At 39.4% G+C, this 17,285-nt stretch overlaps 1 protein-coding gene across 3 annotated transcripts in view; it reads left to right on the plus strand.

Moving 5' to 3' along the window:
• Positions 1-8,978: 8,978 nt before the first annotated feature.
• Positions 8,979-17,285, plus strand: part of ALMS1 (ALMS1 centrosome and basal body associated protein) — a 137,236-nt gene continuing 128,929 nt past the window's right edge. For all 3 annotated transcript variants that reach the window (XM_074341320.1, XM_074341322.1, XM_074341321.1), the window contains exon 1: positions 8,979-9,302. In XM_074341320.1, the coding sequence (XP_074197421.1) occupies positions 8,994-9,302 (309 nt within the window). In that variant the 5' untranslated portion in view covers positions 8,979-8,993. The remainder of the gene's footprint in view (positions 9,303-17,285) is intronic.

Here is a 17,285-nt window from a genome sequence, read left to right on the forward strand (position 1 = left end):
TTGAAGTGTTTGTGGCAGTTTGAGATACTGTATAAAGCTTGTGAAAAATCTGGATATAAGAATCACAGTGTAGCCCCTTAAGATTTTGGAGCAAAACAAAATCCTACTGGGAAAATCATTCTTTTCCTTTTGAGACTATAGCTTGCTCAAGGCTGGTAGAGATTAAATTGACTGTAGTACCAAATGACCATGAAAGCTGACTTATCATCATGAATGGTGTGTTACTCAATCTATCATGCCCTGAAGAGGGGTATGCCTAGCAGCACTTCATCATCAAGCAGAAGTAATATGTACAAAACTGGGCTCTAACAGCTCTGGGAGGCAGAATTCAGTTGAGTAAGTAGGGGCCAGTATTCCCAGCCAACCTATTGTTTTTCGACACTTTATTAAAAATTTCAAACATATAGAAAAATTGAAAGACTTGTACAGTGGAGCACCCATATACCCACCACTTAGATTCTGCAATTAACATTTTGCTCTATTCCCTTTATTTCACATTATCTGTCCATTACTCTATATTGATCAATTCTTTTTTTTTTTTTTTCCTGTGTTTTGAAATAGTTCAGCTAGTTCTCTGCTTGCATTTCACATCCAGCTATTCCTCAACCCACACTTCTGGCCTCTTGGGAAGGACCTTGTGACCAGCTGATGGAAGAGGAAAATTCTGAGCCTAGTTTACAGCTGGCACCTGACAATATATTGTCAGTAGCTAGAAATGAATACAGCGGCATTACAGCCCCATGTAGGGTGGCCCTTAAGGAGCAGTGGTGAAGGGAAATCTGCCTAGTGGGCAGAACTTATATTGGTTCATTCTATTTCCTCTTTGCCTAGAGGAGAAGTATGAATGTACCTCAATTAATTGTCTGTCCAGACAATGAAGAGACTTGAGAGGAACAGGATTAGAAGGCTGAAGACAAGTAGGTCTAGGAAAGAGAGATGGTCTCAGAATGTGAGGATATTTGTGTGCTGTAAGAATGCTCATTAAGAGATCTCCAAAGTGGATGAGGCTCTTAATAATTGGATAAATAAGATAATCTACTCTGGACTTCAGTCAGCCTCTGTACCTAGCGTGAGCAATGAGTTCATGAGCTAAGTGTCCATGGCACCAGGGATGGAGGCAATGCATGGACTCAATACTATGGACCCTCACCATCAATGTAAACCTATCTTTTACCAGTGCTGAGTGCTCAGTCTTCCAACAGCAAAAACTAATGGTCAGATAACAAGAGCTGTGGGGATGTGGAGAAAAGGGAAACCTTGGGCACTCACTGTTACTGGGAATGTAAATTGATACAGCCACTATGGAAAACAGTATGGAGGTTCCTCAAAAAATTAAAAATACAGCTACTGTATGATCCAGCAATCCCAACTCTGGGTATACACCTGAAGGAAATGGAATCACTGTCTTGAAGAGATCTCTGCCCCGTATTCACTGCAGCATTATTCACAATAGCAAAGACAGGAAAACAACCTAAGCGTCCGCTGATAAATGAGTAGAAAAAGAAATATTACATATATACAAAAATGGTAATTATGTGAAGTGATAAATGTGTTAATTAACCTCATTGTGGTAATCTTTTTACAATATGTACATGTATTAAACCATCATGTTGTAAACCTTAAACTTACACAATTTTATATGTCAATTATATTTCAATAAAGCTGGGGGAAAACCCAAAACCAATCAACCAAATCAACCCATAGTGAGCACCTAATGTGATAACATAATCTGAACAGACCAGCCAGCCACCTGCTGGCAGATTGATTTATTGGATCCCTGCCAGTCATGGTCCATACTACAATAGACATTTATTCTAAATAGAGAATTGTCTTTCTTACTTATCACGCTTCTGCTACAAACATCATCCTTGAAAGTGCTGAACACCTTATTCCTGGTCATGGTGTTCTGCACAACACTGTTTCCAGCTAAGAAAGAAGGCAATGGGCTGGTACATACAGAAATTGGTGGTCTTATCATGTACCGCATCACCCAGGCACAGCTGAGCTTATAATACGGCTAAGTGGCCAATTAAACTCAGTTACTGAAGCAGCTGGGAAACACCTGGGGCCGTCGTGGGGTAGGGGTGGGGGCTATACGTGCTCTGAACTAGTCACTAACATCCCGTGCTCTTTCTCCTACGGTCAGAACACATCCCGGAACCTAAGGGGTGACGGTGGTAGTGTTACTTTTCAATATTACATCTAAATGTTTGCTTCTTGTTCCTTCAGTTTTTGGCTCTATTGGTTTAGAGGTCTTAGTACCCAAGGGATTAACTTTTCCGCCATTGGACACAATAAGGGCTCCACTCACCTGACAGTTGAAACTGTCACCTGACCATTTTGTGCTCCTTATGTACCTGGATTAACAGGACAAAAAGGAGATTAGTGTTTGGCTGAGGATTATCTGAGGGAAATATTATTATCAAAGAGAAACAGGAACACTGCTATAGAATTGAGTGAGAGAAGAATATGCCTGGAATACAAGTGACCTTCTGGAACATTTCCTAACAATGACATACCCTGTAATAAAAGTTAATGGGAGGTTAGAGCAATCCTATATTGGTAGGACCCCTCAGAAATGGTGGTTTGGGTCACCCCAAGGGTAAAAGAGCCCAGCTGGCTGAGACGCATGCTGAAAGGGAACATGAAATAGACATTACAGTATTATAGTCGTGTTGTGTAACTTGTGCCCAGCTATGGAAAGGAGGATGCTAGCAGCCATCTTATTTTTCCCCATATTATGCATGTGCATATGTAATTACATATATGTAAATCAATATCTTTTTAGAGCTATACATTTTAATTTCCCATGTATTTTTTTCTACTATTTTGTATAAAGTGGGTGTTTTGGTTATCTGATGCTGTGTAACAGAGCACCTCAAAATTTAATGGCTTAACATAGGTGGACCTGGAGATCGTCATACTATGTGAAATAAGCCAGAAAGAGAAAGAAAAATACCATACAATGTGGAATCTTAAAAAAAAAAAACCCAAGGAGACAAATGAACTTATTTACAAACCAGACACAGACTCACAGACATAGAAAACAAACATGGTTAGCAGGGAAGGAAATGGGTGGGGAGGGATAAATTGGGATTTCGAGATTTGCAGATACCAACTACTATATACAAAATAGATAAACAACAAGGTCCTACTCTATAGCACAGGGAACTATATTCAATACCTTGTAATGGCTTATAATTTAAAAGAATATGAAAAGAATCACTATGCTGTACACCAGAAATTAATACAACATTGTAAATCAATTATATGTCAATATAAAAAGAAAACATTAAGAAATTTAATAGCTTAAAACAACAACAATTTCTTACCTTTCACAATTCTGTGATTTGACTGGGAGTTCTAATTCATATAGTATGTTAGCTAGACTGTATCTTTTCAACAAATTTCTTTTAACTAAGTTGACCAGAGTCATCTCTATTGCTTATATCCAAAGAACACCAGTTGGAACAGAAATTGGTACCTGAGAGTGTGTTCCAAGTAAAAGGCCCTCGAAGAAATATGGGCTATTTGGAATTGATCATCAGACCAAGATAAGGCAAAAGACAGACTCCAATTAATATTGAGGAAGAGGAAAGTAGTAATTCATGGAATTCAGTGGAGAAACAGAAAATTTCTATGGCTAGCAGGTGCCTAGAATACATTCCAGAGCATGTTCATGGGCACCTGAAGAAAGTGGTCCTGGTGGCAGGGATGGATACTATGTATGAACTCAACAATATGGGCTTCCCTTCTCTAAATTTGATCTGGCTACCACCACTGTCAAGTACCCAATTGCTGACAGTAGCATCCTGTTGTGATTCAGTAGTGCGGTAGCAACCCTCAAGGGGGTCAGTGAGTTGAGACGGTAATTTTGTAGTCACAAGAATACAAACTTACTGCATAATCTAGGTTGTCCTCACTGGTTTGTCATATACTAAAATTATTATATATGTATATATATACATACACACAGAGGCATGTATAAAACAAAATTTCCCTCTACATATGCCACATATTAACTTTTATAATTTCTTTTTCTGATGATAAAAGCATTATAAAAAATGAAGCTATTAATTTAGCCATCAGTGGAAATAACTCATTCTAAGGGACATTTGCCACTAGCAGTCACCTGCAGGTTATAATCAGCTTCCTCTCCACCCACTCAAGTACCTGAGATGCATTTCATTTTCTGCTCACCTAATACCCCCAGGAACCAGCTGGGAGAGAAAATTAAAGGTTCCCTAGTAGGCAGACATCTTTATCAGCTTCAGTGAAACCAAATTTATTCTGAAGTTCTATTCAGAATCCTTTGACCAGCCAATTCAATACAATCTCCATTCATTTCATTCAACAATGTTTACCAAGCACCTCCTTTTGTGCCAGGCACTGTTTTAGGCACTCGGCACATGGTAGCATGCAAAACAGACAGAATTCCTTCTCTCAGAATTTACATCCCAGTGGCGGAGGGGGCAATAAACAAGACAATAACAAATTTTGGGTGGTGATAAGTGCTAAGAAGAAAAACAAAGCCTGGGTAAGGGTGTGGGTGTATTGGGTTATTAGAGAAGGCCTCTCTGATAATGTGAGCAGAGACTCTGGGGTGGTGTGTTCCAGCAGCTGGAATAGCAGGTGCAAGAGCCCTGAGGTGGGGTGGGCTTTGCATATTGTGGAACAGTGAGGAGACCAGTGTGGGTGGAGTGGGATCAGCAAGAAGGATGGGCAGGAGTTTAGATATGGAGGTATCTGGGTAGAAGCCAGGTTATGTAGACTCTTATAGGACTAAAAGGTAGCTAAAGAAGAATGTAACTTGATTAGCTGCGTTATAACCTGACTACCTGAGGCAATCTGCCTGTGTATATTCTTTTCTCATTTAAAAACAAAAGCCTGAACCTTCAAAGGCTTGGGTTTAAAAATCTGAATCTTGGTGGGAGAAAGCCAGCTGACCCTGCAATTCTTTCACAGGCAGTAGGCTTAGTTTAATGACTCCTGTTACTGCCATACTGGTCCACATGCTTCAAATGTTCTGGTTCAAAGATTATCAGAGACTCTTTCCATGGATTGCCCTGAGCACAGCTCTGGCAAGCTGCAGATTCACAATATTTCTACAAACTAAAAACTTCACTAACCTCTGGCTTCAAGTAAGCCTAAGTTAATAGTAATCTCTCAATTCATTGGTTCTGTTCCTTCTTCAAATAGTGCCTCATCTCCCCTTTGTCCCCAGGTAGTGGTGGTATTAAAAATATGTAACAGCTAGAATTGCAAGGGTATAGACCAATCAAACCAGAGGCTCAAGCTATAACAGGCATTAACCCTTTCGTTTCTTCTATCCTGGGGATGTAGGTCTCGGGTAGCAGAAGGTAATGGAAGTAGAGAAGGGGAGGGGTCCCTGGGGCATTGGCTAATCACTGATGAATATGTTCCTCTGGGAAGGAAGAAACCAGGGAAGGATGCAGTCAGTGCAGGAGCAGAGAGCTTTAGTCACCAAAAGAGAGCGGTGATTCTGAGTACACTGTGCCTCCTAAGCACAAGAGAATGATGGAGGAGGTGGGGATAGCAATGCCATCTTAAACTAGGAGATCAGAAACCTTAAAATAGCACAAATGGTAGAGTGCATGCTTAGCATGCACAAGGTCCTAGGTTCAATCCCCAGAACTGCCTCTAAAAATAAATAAATAAACCTAATTACCTCTGGCCTCTCAAAGAAATAAAGGCAAAAGTAAACAAATGGGGCCTAATAAAATGTATAAGCTTTTGCACGGCAAAGGAAGCCATAAACAAAATGAAAAGATAACCTCCAGAATGGGAGAAAATATTTGCAAATAATTAGACTGATAAAGGATTAATTTCCAGACTATACAAAGAGCTCATAGAACTCAACAGAAAAACAAGCAACCCAGTCAAAAAATGGGCAGAAGACCTAAACAGACATTTCTCCAAAGAAGACATACAGATGGCCAATAGGCACATGAAAAGGTGTTCAATATGGCTAATTATCAGAGAAATGCAAATCAAAGCTACAATGAGGTATCACCTCACACCAGTCAGAATGGCCATCATTCAAAAGTCCACAGACAATAAATGCTGGAGAGGCTGTGGAGAAAAGGGAACCCTCCTCATTGTTAGCGGGAGTGTACTTTGGTGCATCCACTGTGGAAAACAGTATGGAGAGTCCTTAAAAAACTAAAGATAGATTTACCATATGATCCAGCAATCCCACTCCTGGCCATATATCTGGAAAGGATGAAAACTCCAATTCGAAAAGATACATGCACCCCAACATTCATAGCAGCACTATATACAATAGCCAAGACATGAAAGCAACATAAATGTCCATAATGTCCATCAACAAATGATTGTATAAAGAAGATATGGTGTGTGTGTGTGGGTATATATATACACATATACATATACACACATATATATACGCTCAGCCATAAAAAAAGAATAAAATAATGCCATTTGCAGCAACATGAATGGACCTAGAGATTATCATACTGAGTGAAGTAAGTCAGACCAAGACAAATATCATATCACTTATATGTGGAATCTTAAAAAATGATACAAAAGAACTTATTACAAAACAGAAAAAGAATCACAGACATAAAAAACAAACTTATGGTTACCAAAGGGGAAAGAGGGGGAGGGATAAATAAGCAGTTTGGGATTGGCAGATACAAAGTACTGTATACAAAATAGATAAACAATAAGGTCCTAATGTATAGCACTGGGAAATACATTCAATATCTTTTAATAACCTATAGCAAAAAGAATATGAAAAAGAATATGTATGTATAACTGAATCACTATGCTGTACACCAGAAAGTAACACAACATTGTAAATCAACTAAACTTCAATAAAAAAAAAGGTGGTCAAATAATAGTCAAGATTAGTGGTAGGGTAAAGGATGCTGAAGAATCATAAAATTAATTTTGTTCTGTTGTCATGGGCACAAGCTGTCCATTTCTGTACTCAGAATTTTCAGTCTGAGATCTTCCAGTGGAATGGATGTCCAGTAGTGAGGAAAAATGATGAATGTATTTTTGGCTGGGAAACATTAAGCCAAGATCAATGCCTTGGAATTTTACTGCTGGATCAGTTGTTAACAGTGCCTAATAAGGTCTTTTCCACTGAGTTTCAAGGGAAATTTTCTTCTGATATTTTTTCAGAAAGCCCAAATCTCCATTTCAGATCATGCAAAGGCTGCTTCGGTGGGTGCTTTGGAAACGCAGCTTCTACCCATCGTTGATAAAGCAGGAGTTATTGTGTGGGTTCCCTGCAGCAATTAGTCATATCAGCTTGTATTAAGGTAGTCTAGTACTGCAAGTAATTCCCAGATACATGAGGCAGCCTGTTATTAACTCCGAAGGAGTTATGTAAGTCCTAGGATGGTTCATGTTATTGCTATCAAGGTAAGTAGAAGTTCTTTGGGCCTTGGAAGTTTCAGGGTTTCTGAGACCTTTGATGGGTAGTTTTATAATTCTACTAGTTCTCTTTATTTTTCCTGATATTTGTGGATGATAAGGACAGTGGGGTTTCTAAGTGAATGGTAATCTTTACAGAATTATTTAGTGACAGTATCAGTGAAATGTGTGATTCGGTTACTGGAAAGGTACATTGGGATTTCTCAAGTCAGAAATATAAAATAAAGCAATTTTTTCCCTACCATTACAGCCATGCCTCTCCAGCAAGGAAAAGCCTCAACCTAGCTCATGAATTGTATTTGAATGTACTCACAGTTCATTTAGAGGTGTTTCAAGGAGCCCTGAGGCTTTGGGCTCCAGTGCATATTCTACCTTTGAAGTTTTCCCAGGATTGAGTCATTGGTTTATAGGACCCACATCCTTGGCAATATCCCTAAATTATCAGTATTATTGCCAATGTGTCTCTGCTTTTGAGTAAAACCATAAAGAATTTTTGCTGAACTCCATTTTAATTGTGGCTATCTCCTTAGGTAATAGCAAAGCATTTCAAGATTCTCTAATTTGTCATTCATTTTGTAGGGGTTCTTAAGTGGTAGGTGGAGAAATCTTTGTTTCTAAAGCATTTCAAAATCATTACTAGCCCCAAAATGTATGTACTATCAGCATAAATGTTTGCTCTCTTTTCCTTTATTAGCTGATAGGCCTGGACGAGGGCAGTTAGTGGACTTACAGAAGACCTGGGATAGCGCTGCCAGCCACTTACTAGGTAAGAGACTTTGCACAAGTTATTTTTCTGAGCCTTAAATTCTTCAAATACAAAAGGGTAATAATCCTTGTCTCACAGAACTCTAAGTATTTAATGTTACTGTACAATAATCAACGAATAATACCTACCACTAAGTCGTTTACATCGGTTACCTCCTTTAATTATCAAAACCATCCTGAGATGGCCTATTACACTCGTCTCCCCGGGGCTTAGTCTCACTGCTAAGTGGTCGTGTTAGGATTCAAACTCCCATCTTTCTGATACCAGAGCCCAGTTCTTACTTAACCCCTCTACTGCTTCTGACACTTTTCCACCGTTAGGTTCAAGTGCCCATGATACAGCCTGTCATACATTAGGCACTCGGTCTTTAAACATTTATAATTAGCAAGTTTGGTTATCTTGTGCTTGTCCCAGGGTCTGCTCTTCCTACGGTGCAGGGGCAAAATCCAGTTTTGGCCCAGCCCAGTCAAGAACTAAATTTGACTCCCCTCCCGGGACAGGAGCCCAGACCGCGTTTATTGTGAGCTTTCAGCACTGTGAGCAAGATCCCAGGCCGTGACGAGGGGGAGGCGTCGGCGTCGCAGCAGCCAGCCAGGCACCTCGGGCCTTCCCGCCCGCCCCCGCGGGGCGTCCTTGGCAACGCGCGCGCTCACTCCCTGCCCCGCCCCGTTCGAGGCGCCGCGCCGCGGGGCGCGAGGCGGCAGTGGCCTTTGCGCCTGCGCGCGGCCGCAACAGCCGGTCGGCTGTCTCCTCCTCCCTTCCCTCCCCCCTCCTCCTCAGCCTCCGAGAGTGAGACACCAACATGGAGCCGGAGGACCTGCCGTGGCCGGGCGAGCTCGAGGAGGAGGAGGAGGAGGAGGAGGAGGAGGAGGCGGAGGAGGCGGAGAACTTGGAAGAGGATGAGGTGGTGATGGTGGAGGAGGTGGAGGAAGAGGAGGGGCGCAGGCTGGACGCGGACTTTAACTTTGAGAGCCAGCGTCGGGAGAGTACGGACGACGAGGACGACGAGGAGGCCAAGGCCTGGCTGCAGGCGCACCCCGGCGGGTCGCTGCCGCCGCCGTCGCTCCCGAGGCACCGCTACTCCGAGGGCGAGCTGAGCAGGCCGGAGCAGGTGAGCCGAAGCCGGGGACCGTGTGGGCCGCCGTCGGGCCGGGTGGCGGGCGGTCCCTGGGCTCCTTCCTGCCGGCTCCTTCCCGCTCGGTGCCTGTCCCGGTGCCTGACAGATAATACGCGCGCCTTTAAAGGATAGTAGGGGCTGTCTCGCCTCCTGGGCCCCTGTTCTTGTCCAGGTTCCGGCCGACTGCTTACAGTTTCCCGTTCTTTCTGACAAAGACCTCTCTTGTTCCCTCCCCCTCGACGGGTCCCGGCTGTTTTGAACTGCACCTGATGTTCGGAGGAGACAGGATTCCCAACGTGGGTAGTTAAAGAAACGCTTTGGGGAGGGGGTGGGGCTTATCATACCCAGAAGGAGGAGAAAGGGGGCGTGTACGGGTGGAGAGGGTGGTTGCCCGGGGACTGTCTTGCTGAGGAGACAAGTAGGAGATTAGTTTGCTTGGAGGGCGGGACTCCCCTTGAGGGAGTAAGTGTGAATTGTGTACACCGCGTGAGTAGTCAGTCTCTAGAGGCTCCTCGCCAGCTGTGCTCTGGCCCCTCTTTTGTAGCAATAAAGGAGTCCCCAGCCTGTAGGAGGGGCTTAGAAATGCTGGAGGCTTAACGCTGCAGCTCCCAACAGTCAGAGAAACTAGAAACAGCTGATTTTATGGTTGGCTCCTGAAGATCATTTTGAAAATAACTGCATTTAATTAATTCCCTTTCAGAGAGCAAAAAAAAAAAAAAAAAAAAGTTTTTCTATACAATTCGGATAGCAAGTCATCAGACATTTATTAAGTTTCTATTCTGTGAAAGGTACATTGTGGGGACAAAAAGAAGCCTAGGCTTTATTGTCTAGGACGGTTCCTTACAGAAGATGTCCGCTGTGCAGAGTGTAACAGCAAGCTACAACAATAGAAAAGACGGAAAAGACTATATAGACCTGTGCTGTTCAGTGCAGAAGTCACAGCCTCGTGTGGCTCTTTACAACGTAATTTGTTAACATTTAAATATAAATTGTACTAACCACTTTTCAAGTGCTCAGTAGCCGCACTTGACTAGTAGCTATGTAATTGGACAGTATAGATGTATAATAATTTGATCATTTCAGAAAGTTCTACTGGACACGCCGTAGACTGTTGATCATTAAAGAGCTGAAGTTGTTGTTTTGCCTGGTAAATATTCCGGTTGGTACTTAATTAATTGAACATATGCTACTGAGCATGGACCACACATTGTTCTAGATGCTGTGAAACCTTGGTGAACCCAAACATTTCTTATCTCTGCCTTTCTAGTGTATAGAGTCTAGAGGGAAAGGCAGGCAAAATTCAGTTGGTCACATAAATAAAAGGAAAACTGTTAGTTGCTGAGATGCTTTGAAAACAAACAGTAAGGGAATCTGACCTTGTCAGTGAAGCTGGGGAAAACTTCCCTGAGGAAGTTTTGATAGAGCTGAGATCTGAAAACAGGTTAAGATTAACCAGGCAGAGGGGGAAAGGAAAGCCTTCTGGCTGAGCGAAAGGCGCATGGAAAGGTACTGTTAGAGCATGACATTTTCAAGGAACCAAAAACCAGTATGGGTTGAGTACCGACTTCAAGGATTCCTGTACTCTGCGAGGGATTGGGAGCTTTATTCCGGGAATTTTGGGAAGTTGCTGAAAATGTTTTAAACAAAGAGGTATATATGATAAGATCTGTGTTTTCAGAAAGACCACTGTAGCAGAGAACAGCTTTGACAGCAGGGTGAAGTGGGGAGCAGCAGTAATAAGTCAGGGATGCTAGTTAGAATGCAGTATTGCCGGGCAAATGATGATGATATTCTGGAATAGGGAAGTGTTGTTGGGATGTAGAGAAAAGTGGACTGATTTGAGAGATATTTAAGAAGTAAAATAATCACACTGATAGCACTAATTATACATTATCATTGCACTAATAATGAATTAGATGTGGACCATGAGGGCAAGAAGGTGTCCAAGTGTTAGGTTATTGGATAAATGGTTGTGCCAGATAATTGAAATATGGCCAAGTTTGTGGTGGGGTGGTGGCCAGTGTTGGGGGTGGGGGTGATAGGTGTTAAGATTGTGAGTTTGGTTTTGGAGATTAGAGGAGGGGTCTGGGCTAGAGATTTCAAGTTGTAAGTTATCTACATATGGGTCATAATTAAAGCCACACTTGTGGATGAGGTCTCCTAACTTCAATTCTGTTCTATGACTTCTTATTTTAATAATTTTAATATTTAAATTTAATATTACTAGAAGAATATTTTAATTAAACCACTTTAACTCTTACTACAGCCAGTGTGAAAAAATTACTATCCTCTTTAACAGTGATCTGTATGTAATAGAAAATCTTGCTTCTTAGAGCCCAGAGTGTTTTCCCTTAGAGGTGCTTTTTGTTTGTTTTTTGAGAGAAATTGTATTTTCTCCTATTTACCCTGGAGGGTATTTAAAGGTATAGATGATGTGCTGTATTAAAGGTAATTTTCAGATTATATAAAGAGTATTAAGGTAATTTTTAGTGTTTTTAGTTCACTGACATTAAAATTTGCTGGCATTAAGTCTCTTGCTAGAAATTTATGAACTATAAAGGTTTTGAAGATGAATTTGTTGTGTGGTGTTTAATGCAGTACAGTCAAAGGAAGAGAAGCGGTAGAAAACATTAATTTCATTCAGTTTAGTCTCAAGTTAAATGACAAAATTGTAATATTTGATTCATTCTCATGTATCTCTCACTGGACAATAAGGATGTTCTAGTGGTAATGTGTAAGATACTCATTAAGTTCGCAAGTCCGGTTAGTGACACTGTGCTAAGGCATGAAACTGTTTAAGTTCAATGCAAAATGTGACCAGCCTTACACCTGGGTCTTTTTAAGAGTTCAGGGAAGTGGGTGCTTCAGAACCTTTTCTTTGTTGGTCTTATGTTGGTCCTGCAGACCACTAAACATGGACCATTTCAGATACCTCTCCTTGTAGTTCATGAGCCTAAATTTCTGAACTGTACTGGGGAAAATAATTGTGTGTATTGGTATCACTAGAAATTGTTGGTCTCCAACTTTTTATTTTGTATTTTTATTATTTATTTTCTTCCAGTTTTATTGAGATATAATTAACATATAGCACTGTATACATTTAAGGTATACAGTGTAATGATTTGACTTACATGCATCATGAAATGATTATCACAGTAAGTTTAGTGAACATCCATCATCTCATATACATAGAAAATTAAAGAAATAGAAAAAAGTTTTTTCTTCTGGTGGTGAGAAGTCTTAGGATTTAGTCTTCATATACAACATATAGCAGTGTTAATTATATTTATCATGTTGTACATTACATCCCTAGCACTTATTTATCCTATAATTGGAAGTTCGTACCCTTTCACCTCGTAGTCTCCAGCTTTTAACTGGGTCATCAACAGTGCTTGGAAATCTTTGTGTTTCCTCCCTCAGCTTTTTCTGCATTTTCACTCTCATCCTCTAGCCCTCATGCAGTGTTCATCCTCCCATCAGCAGGTTACCATTTCATAGAAGGAAAGAACTCAGGCCTGAACCCCTTCTCCTTCTTGCTCTTTATCTCCAAATTTATCTACACTGTACAATTCTTAGTCTTTTTTGAGCTATTAATACAGATTTTATTCTTGGTGTTAATCCTTTCTTGTGCTCTTAGGATAAAAACTATCAATTATAGTGTGTTTTTCTCTTAAGGAAGTACTGGATTTTATTTTCAGATATTTTATAATGATTATGGTTTTAAGTTTTTAAAAAATTGCTTTCTTGACCTGTCTTTGTCAAATTTCGCATCCGAATTATGCCGTTTTCATGCAAGACACTGGGAAGATTTTTATTTTTCTGTGTCTTGGAACAGTTTAAGAAATGTAAGAATTTTTCTTGCATGTTTGAAAAATTATCACTGGTGAAACTACTTTGCCTCTGGATTCCTTTCAGGGTTAAAATCTATATATACTCTCACTTTCCTTGGGTTAATTTTGGTAATTTATGATTTTTCTAGCAAATCATTTTAGCAAGGGTTTGTAGTTAATTATAATGGAGTGCTACATAGCATTCTTTATTTTTTCCATTGTATCTGTGGTTATTTCCATTTCTCATTCCTGATTTTGTGTTGTTATGTTTTTTCTGTTTATCTGACTAGCTATGGATTTATTTTGTTCATCCTAGGAAACAGCTCTTAGATTTAGATTTAATTCTATTGCTTTCTGTCATTTAACTTGTTAATTGCAGTTTCATCTTTTACTATTTCCCTAGATTTATTTTGGTTTATTTATTTATACTTAATTTGTTGAAAGCTTAACTGGCTTATTTTAAAGCATGTTTTAACAGCTTTGTTGAGATATGTCATATACCATACAACTTACCCTTAATTTAAAGTGCATAATTCATTGGGTTTCAGTATACTAATAGATATGTGCAACTGTCACCACAGTCAATTTTAGAGCATTTTCATTACCTTAAAAAGAAACCCTGTATACTTTATCACCCCTCTAGCTTTCATTTCTCTAAGTAACCATTAATCTGCTTTCTCTCTCTTTAGATTTGCCTGTTGAATATAAATGGAATCATATAATATGTGATCTTTTATGACTGGCTTCTTTCACTTAGCATAAAATGTTTTAAGGAAACATCCATGTATATATATAACATCAATATTTCATTCCTTTTTATGACAATAATATTCCATCGTATGGATATGCTGCATTTTGTTTATTCATTCATCAGCTGATGGACATTTGGGTTTTTTCTACCTGCTGTCTATCTCAAAATATTTGAAAATTCTCTTTGTGATTTCTTTTTTTAACCCATTGGTTATTTAGGAGTCTCTTAATTTCTGCATATTTGTGAATTTCCTCAATTTCCTTCTGTTACTGATTTCTAATTTTATTCCATTTTGGCTGGGGAGTATATTTTCCACAGTTTCAATTATTCAAAAAGATTTGAGGCTTCTTTTGTGGTCTAACATATCATCTCTCCTGGAGTTGTTCCATGTTTGCTGAGAAGAATGTGCATTCTGCTGCTCTAGGGTAGAGTATTCTATAATATCCATAGATATAGTTTGTTTACAGTGGTGTTCACATCTTGTATTTCCTTGTTGGTCTTATCACAAGACAAAAAGGTGTCTATTCTTTTGTTTTTTTAATTAATACTTTATTTTTTTGGAGCAGTTTTATATTTAGCAGAAAGTAACAGAATTCCCATGTATCTCTTCCCCCTCCCCTATTTTTTTTTTTTTTATTATTAACATCTTGCATTAAGGTGATACATTAAGGTGTTATAATTGGTAATTCAGTATTGATACATTATTTCTGTTCATTTGTTTTTTGGGGAGGGAGGTAATTAGGTTAACTTATTTATTTATTTTTTTTAGAGGAGATGCTGGGGATTGAACCCAGGACTTCGTGCATGCTAAGCATGTGCTCTACTACTTGAGCTATAACCTTCCCCCGTGCACTTTATTATTAATTAAAGTCCATCATTTGTATTAGGGTTCACTTTTTGTACATTCTATGGGTTTTGACAAATGTATCATTTATCATACATATGACATATACCAACTATTACCATATCACACAGAATAGTTTCACTGCCTAAAAATCCCTGTGCTCTGTTAGTCCCTCCCTTCCTCTGAAACCTTGGCAACTGCTGACATTTTTACTGCTCCACAGTTTTGCTTTTTTCCAGAAAGTCATAGTTAGAACCGTGCAGTATGTATGTATGTAGCCTTTTCAAAATAGCTTCTTTCACTTAGCAGTGTGCATTGTATTTAAGGTTCTTCCTCGTGTCTTTTCATGGTTTTGTAGCTCATTTCTTTTTTTCATCTTGATTTATTTATTTTTTCTAGTTGTGGTAACATGTAAATGACATAAAGTTTACCATTTTAACCATTTTTAAGTGACATTAAGTACATTCACATTGCTTTATAACCTTCACCACCATCCATCTCCAGAATCTTCATCTTTACAAACTGACACTTTTAACATCTCTGCCATATCTAAGGCTAGTTCTGATGCCTTGAAGATATCTCTTCGAACTAACTTTTGTTTGTTTTTGTCTTTTTAGTATGTCTTGTAATTTTTTGTTGAAAGCCAGACATGTACTGAATAAATATGATATGGAAGGAACTAAAATAAATAGACCATTGGTATGCAGTTTTACGTTTATCTGGTTAGAGGCAATTTTGTGTTTATTGTTTGCCGTAGCTGAAGGCGTCAAAGGCTAAAATTTCCTTTGGTGACCTTGTTTTTGACTCCTCTGGTGTCTTTGGGTTCCCTAAAGACATCTTCTTAAGTAAGGTCTGTTCTTTCATTCGTAGCCCCCTGTTATCCAGAGACCTATGGATGTAGTGGTAAGGTAGTGGGTGAGGGGAGGTGTTCTATAGTCCTGTTATTAGGTCTTAGTCTTTCCCTAGGCTGTGGTCTTCACTAGGGTTTCTCATTGTTTTTCCCTTAAGTGAGACAGGAAAACTAGAAGGGGGCTGGAGTTGGTAATTTCCCTTCTTCTGCCTCACTTAGTCTTTGGTAAAATCTTAGGCTCTGGTGAAATAGTTTCTTTTGAGGTCAGGCCTTGTTAAGAACAAAATGCGCTGGACTTATTTTAGAATGGCTTTTTTCCCCTCCCCCTGCTGAAAGCAAAAGGAGATTTTTCTCTGATCTTAACTGTCGGAATCTGGTATAGTTCCTGGAAGTAAAATTCGTAAAAGTATGGGAGCCCCTCTATGACTATTTCCCTAGAGTTTTTTTGATCTCAGGGTTGTCTACCCTGACTCACTGGCAATTTGTCAATTACAATTTAGCCTTTCCTACCCTAGTACTGGTCCCCATGGTGGTATCTGCTTCTGGCATTCTGTTCCATTGAGTTGTGATTCTCTGTATCTGCTTGTCTGTCTCTCCAATTTTGGGGACTGTGGCTTGCCCTTGATTTCAGTTCTTTGATGGATGTAAGAAGATTTGTTGATTTTTAATTTGTTCAGCTTTTTTCTTTTTGTGGAGATGGGAGTGATGATTTCCTCACTGCATGCTGGAGCAGAGCTTTGTTTTGGTTGTTTTAAACAGACTTTATTTTTTAGAGCAATTTTAGTTTCAAAGAGAAATTGAGCAGACAGTACAGAGATTTTCCTTCTACCTCCTTCCCTCACACCACATGCACAGCCTCTTCCACACCACACCAAAGAGCCCACACCAGAGTGTAGTACGTTTGTTACAATAGATGAACCTACGTTCACATCCAAAGCCAGACTTTACATTAGGGTTCACTTTTGGTATTGTACATTCTATGGTTTTTGACAAATGTATAATGGCATGTATCCACCATTATACTACAATATAGTTTTCTCCATTATCTATTCATGACTCGGTAGCTCATTTCTTTTTAGTGCTGAATAATACTACATTGTCTGGATGTACCACAGTTTATTTATCCATTCACCTACTAAAGGATATCTTAGTTGCTTTCAAGTTTTGGCACTTATGAGTGAAGCTGTGCTAAATATTCCTGTGCAGGTTTTTATGTGGACATATGTTTTCAGTCTAACTGGGTCAGTCCCAAGGAGCCTGATTACTAGATTGTATGCTAATAATATGTTCAACGTCTTTTCATATGCTTATTTTTCAGCTGTATATCTTCTTTGGTGATCTATTGCCCACTTTCTAACTGGGTTGTTTGTTTTTGTGTTGTGGAGTTTTAGGAGTTCTTTGTGTATTTTGGTTAATAGGCCTTTATCAGATATGTCTTATACAAATATTATCTCCCAGTCTGTGGCTTGTCTTCTCATTCTCTTGACATTGTCTTTCACAGAACAAAAATTTTCAGTTTTGGTTAGTCCAGCTTATCAATTATTTCTTTCAAGGATTGTGCCTTTGGTGTTGTACCTAAAAAGTCATCCCATACACAAGGACAACCAGGTTTTCTCCTATATTATCTTCTACTAGTTTTATAGTTTTTACAGTTTTGCATTCAGCATTTACATCTATGATCCATTTTGAGTTAAATTTTGTG

Source organism: Camelus bactrianus, chromosome 15 (genome assembly GCF_048773025.1).
Source record: "Camelus bactrianus isolate YW-2024 breed Bactrian camel chromosome 15, ASM4877302v1, whole genome shotgun sequence".
Taxonomy (NCBI): Eukaryota; Metazoa; Chordata; class Mammalia; order Artiodactyla; family Camelidae; genus Camelus; species Camelus bactrianus.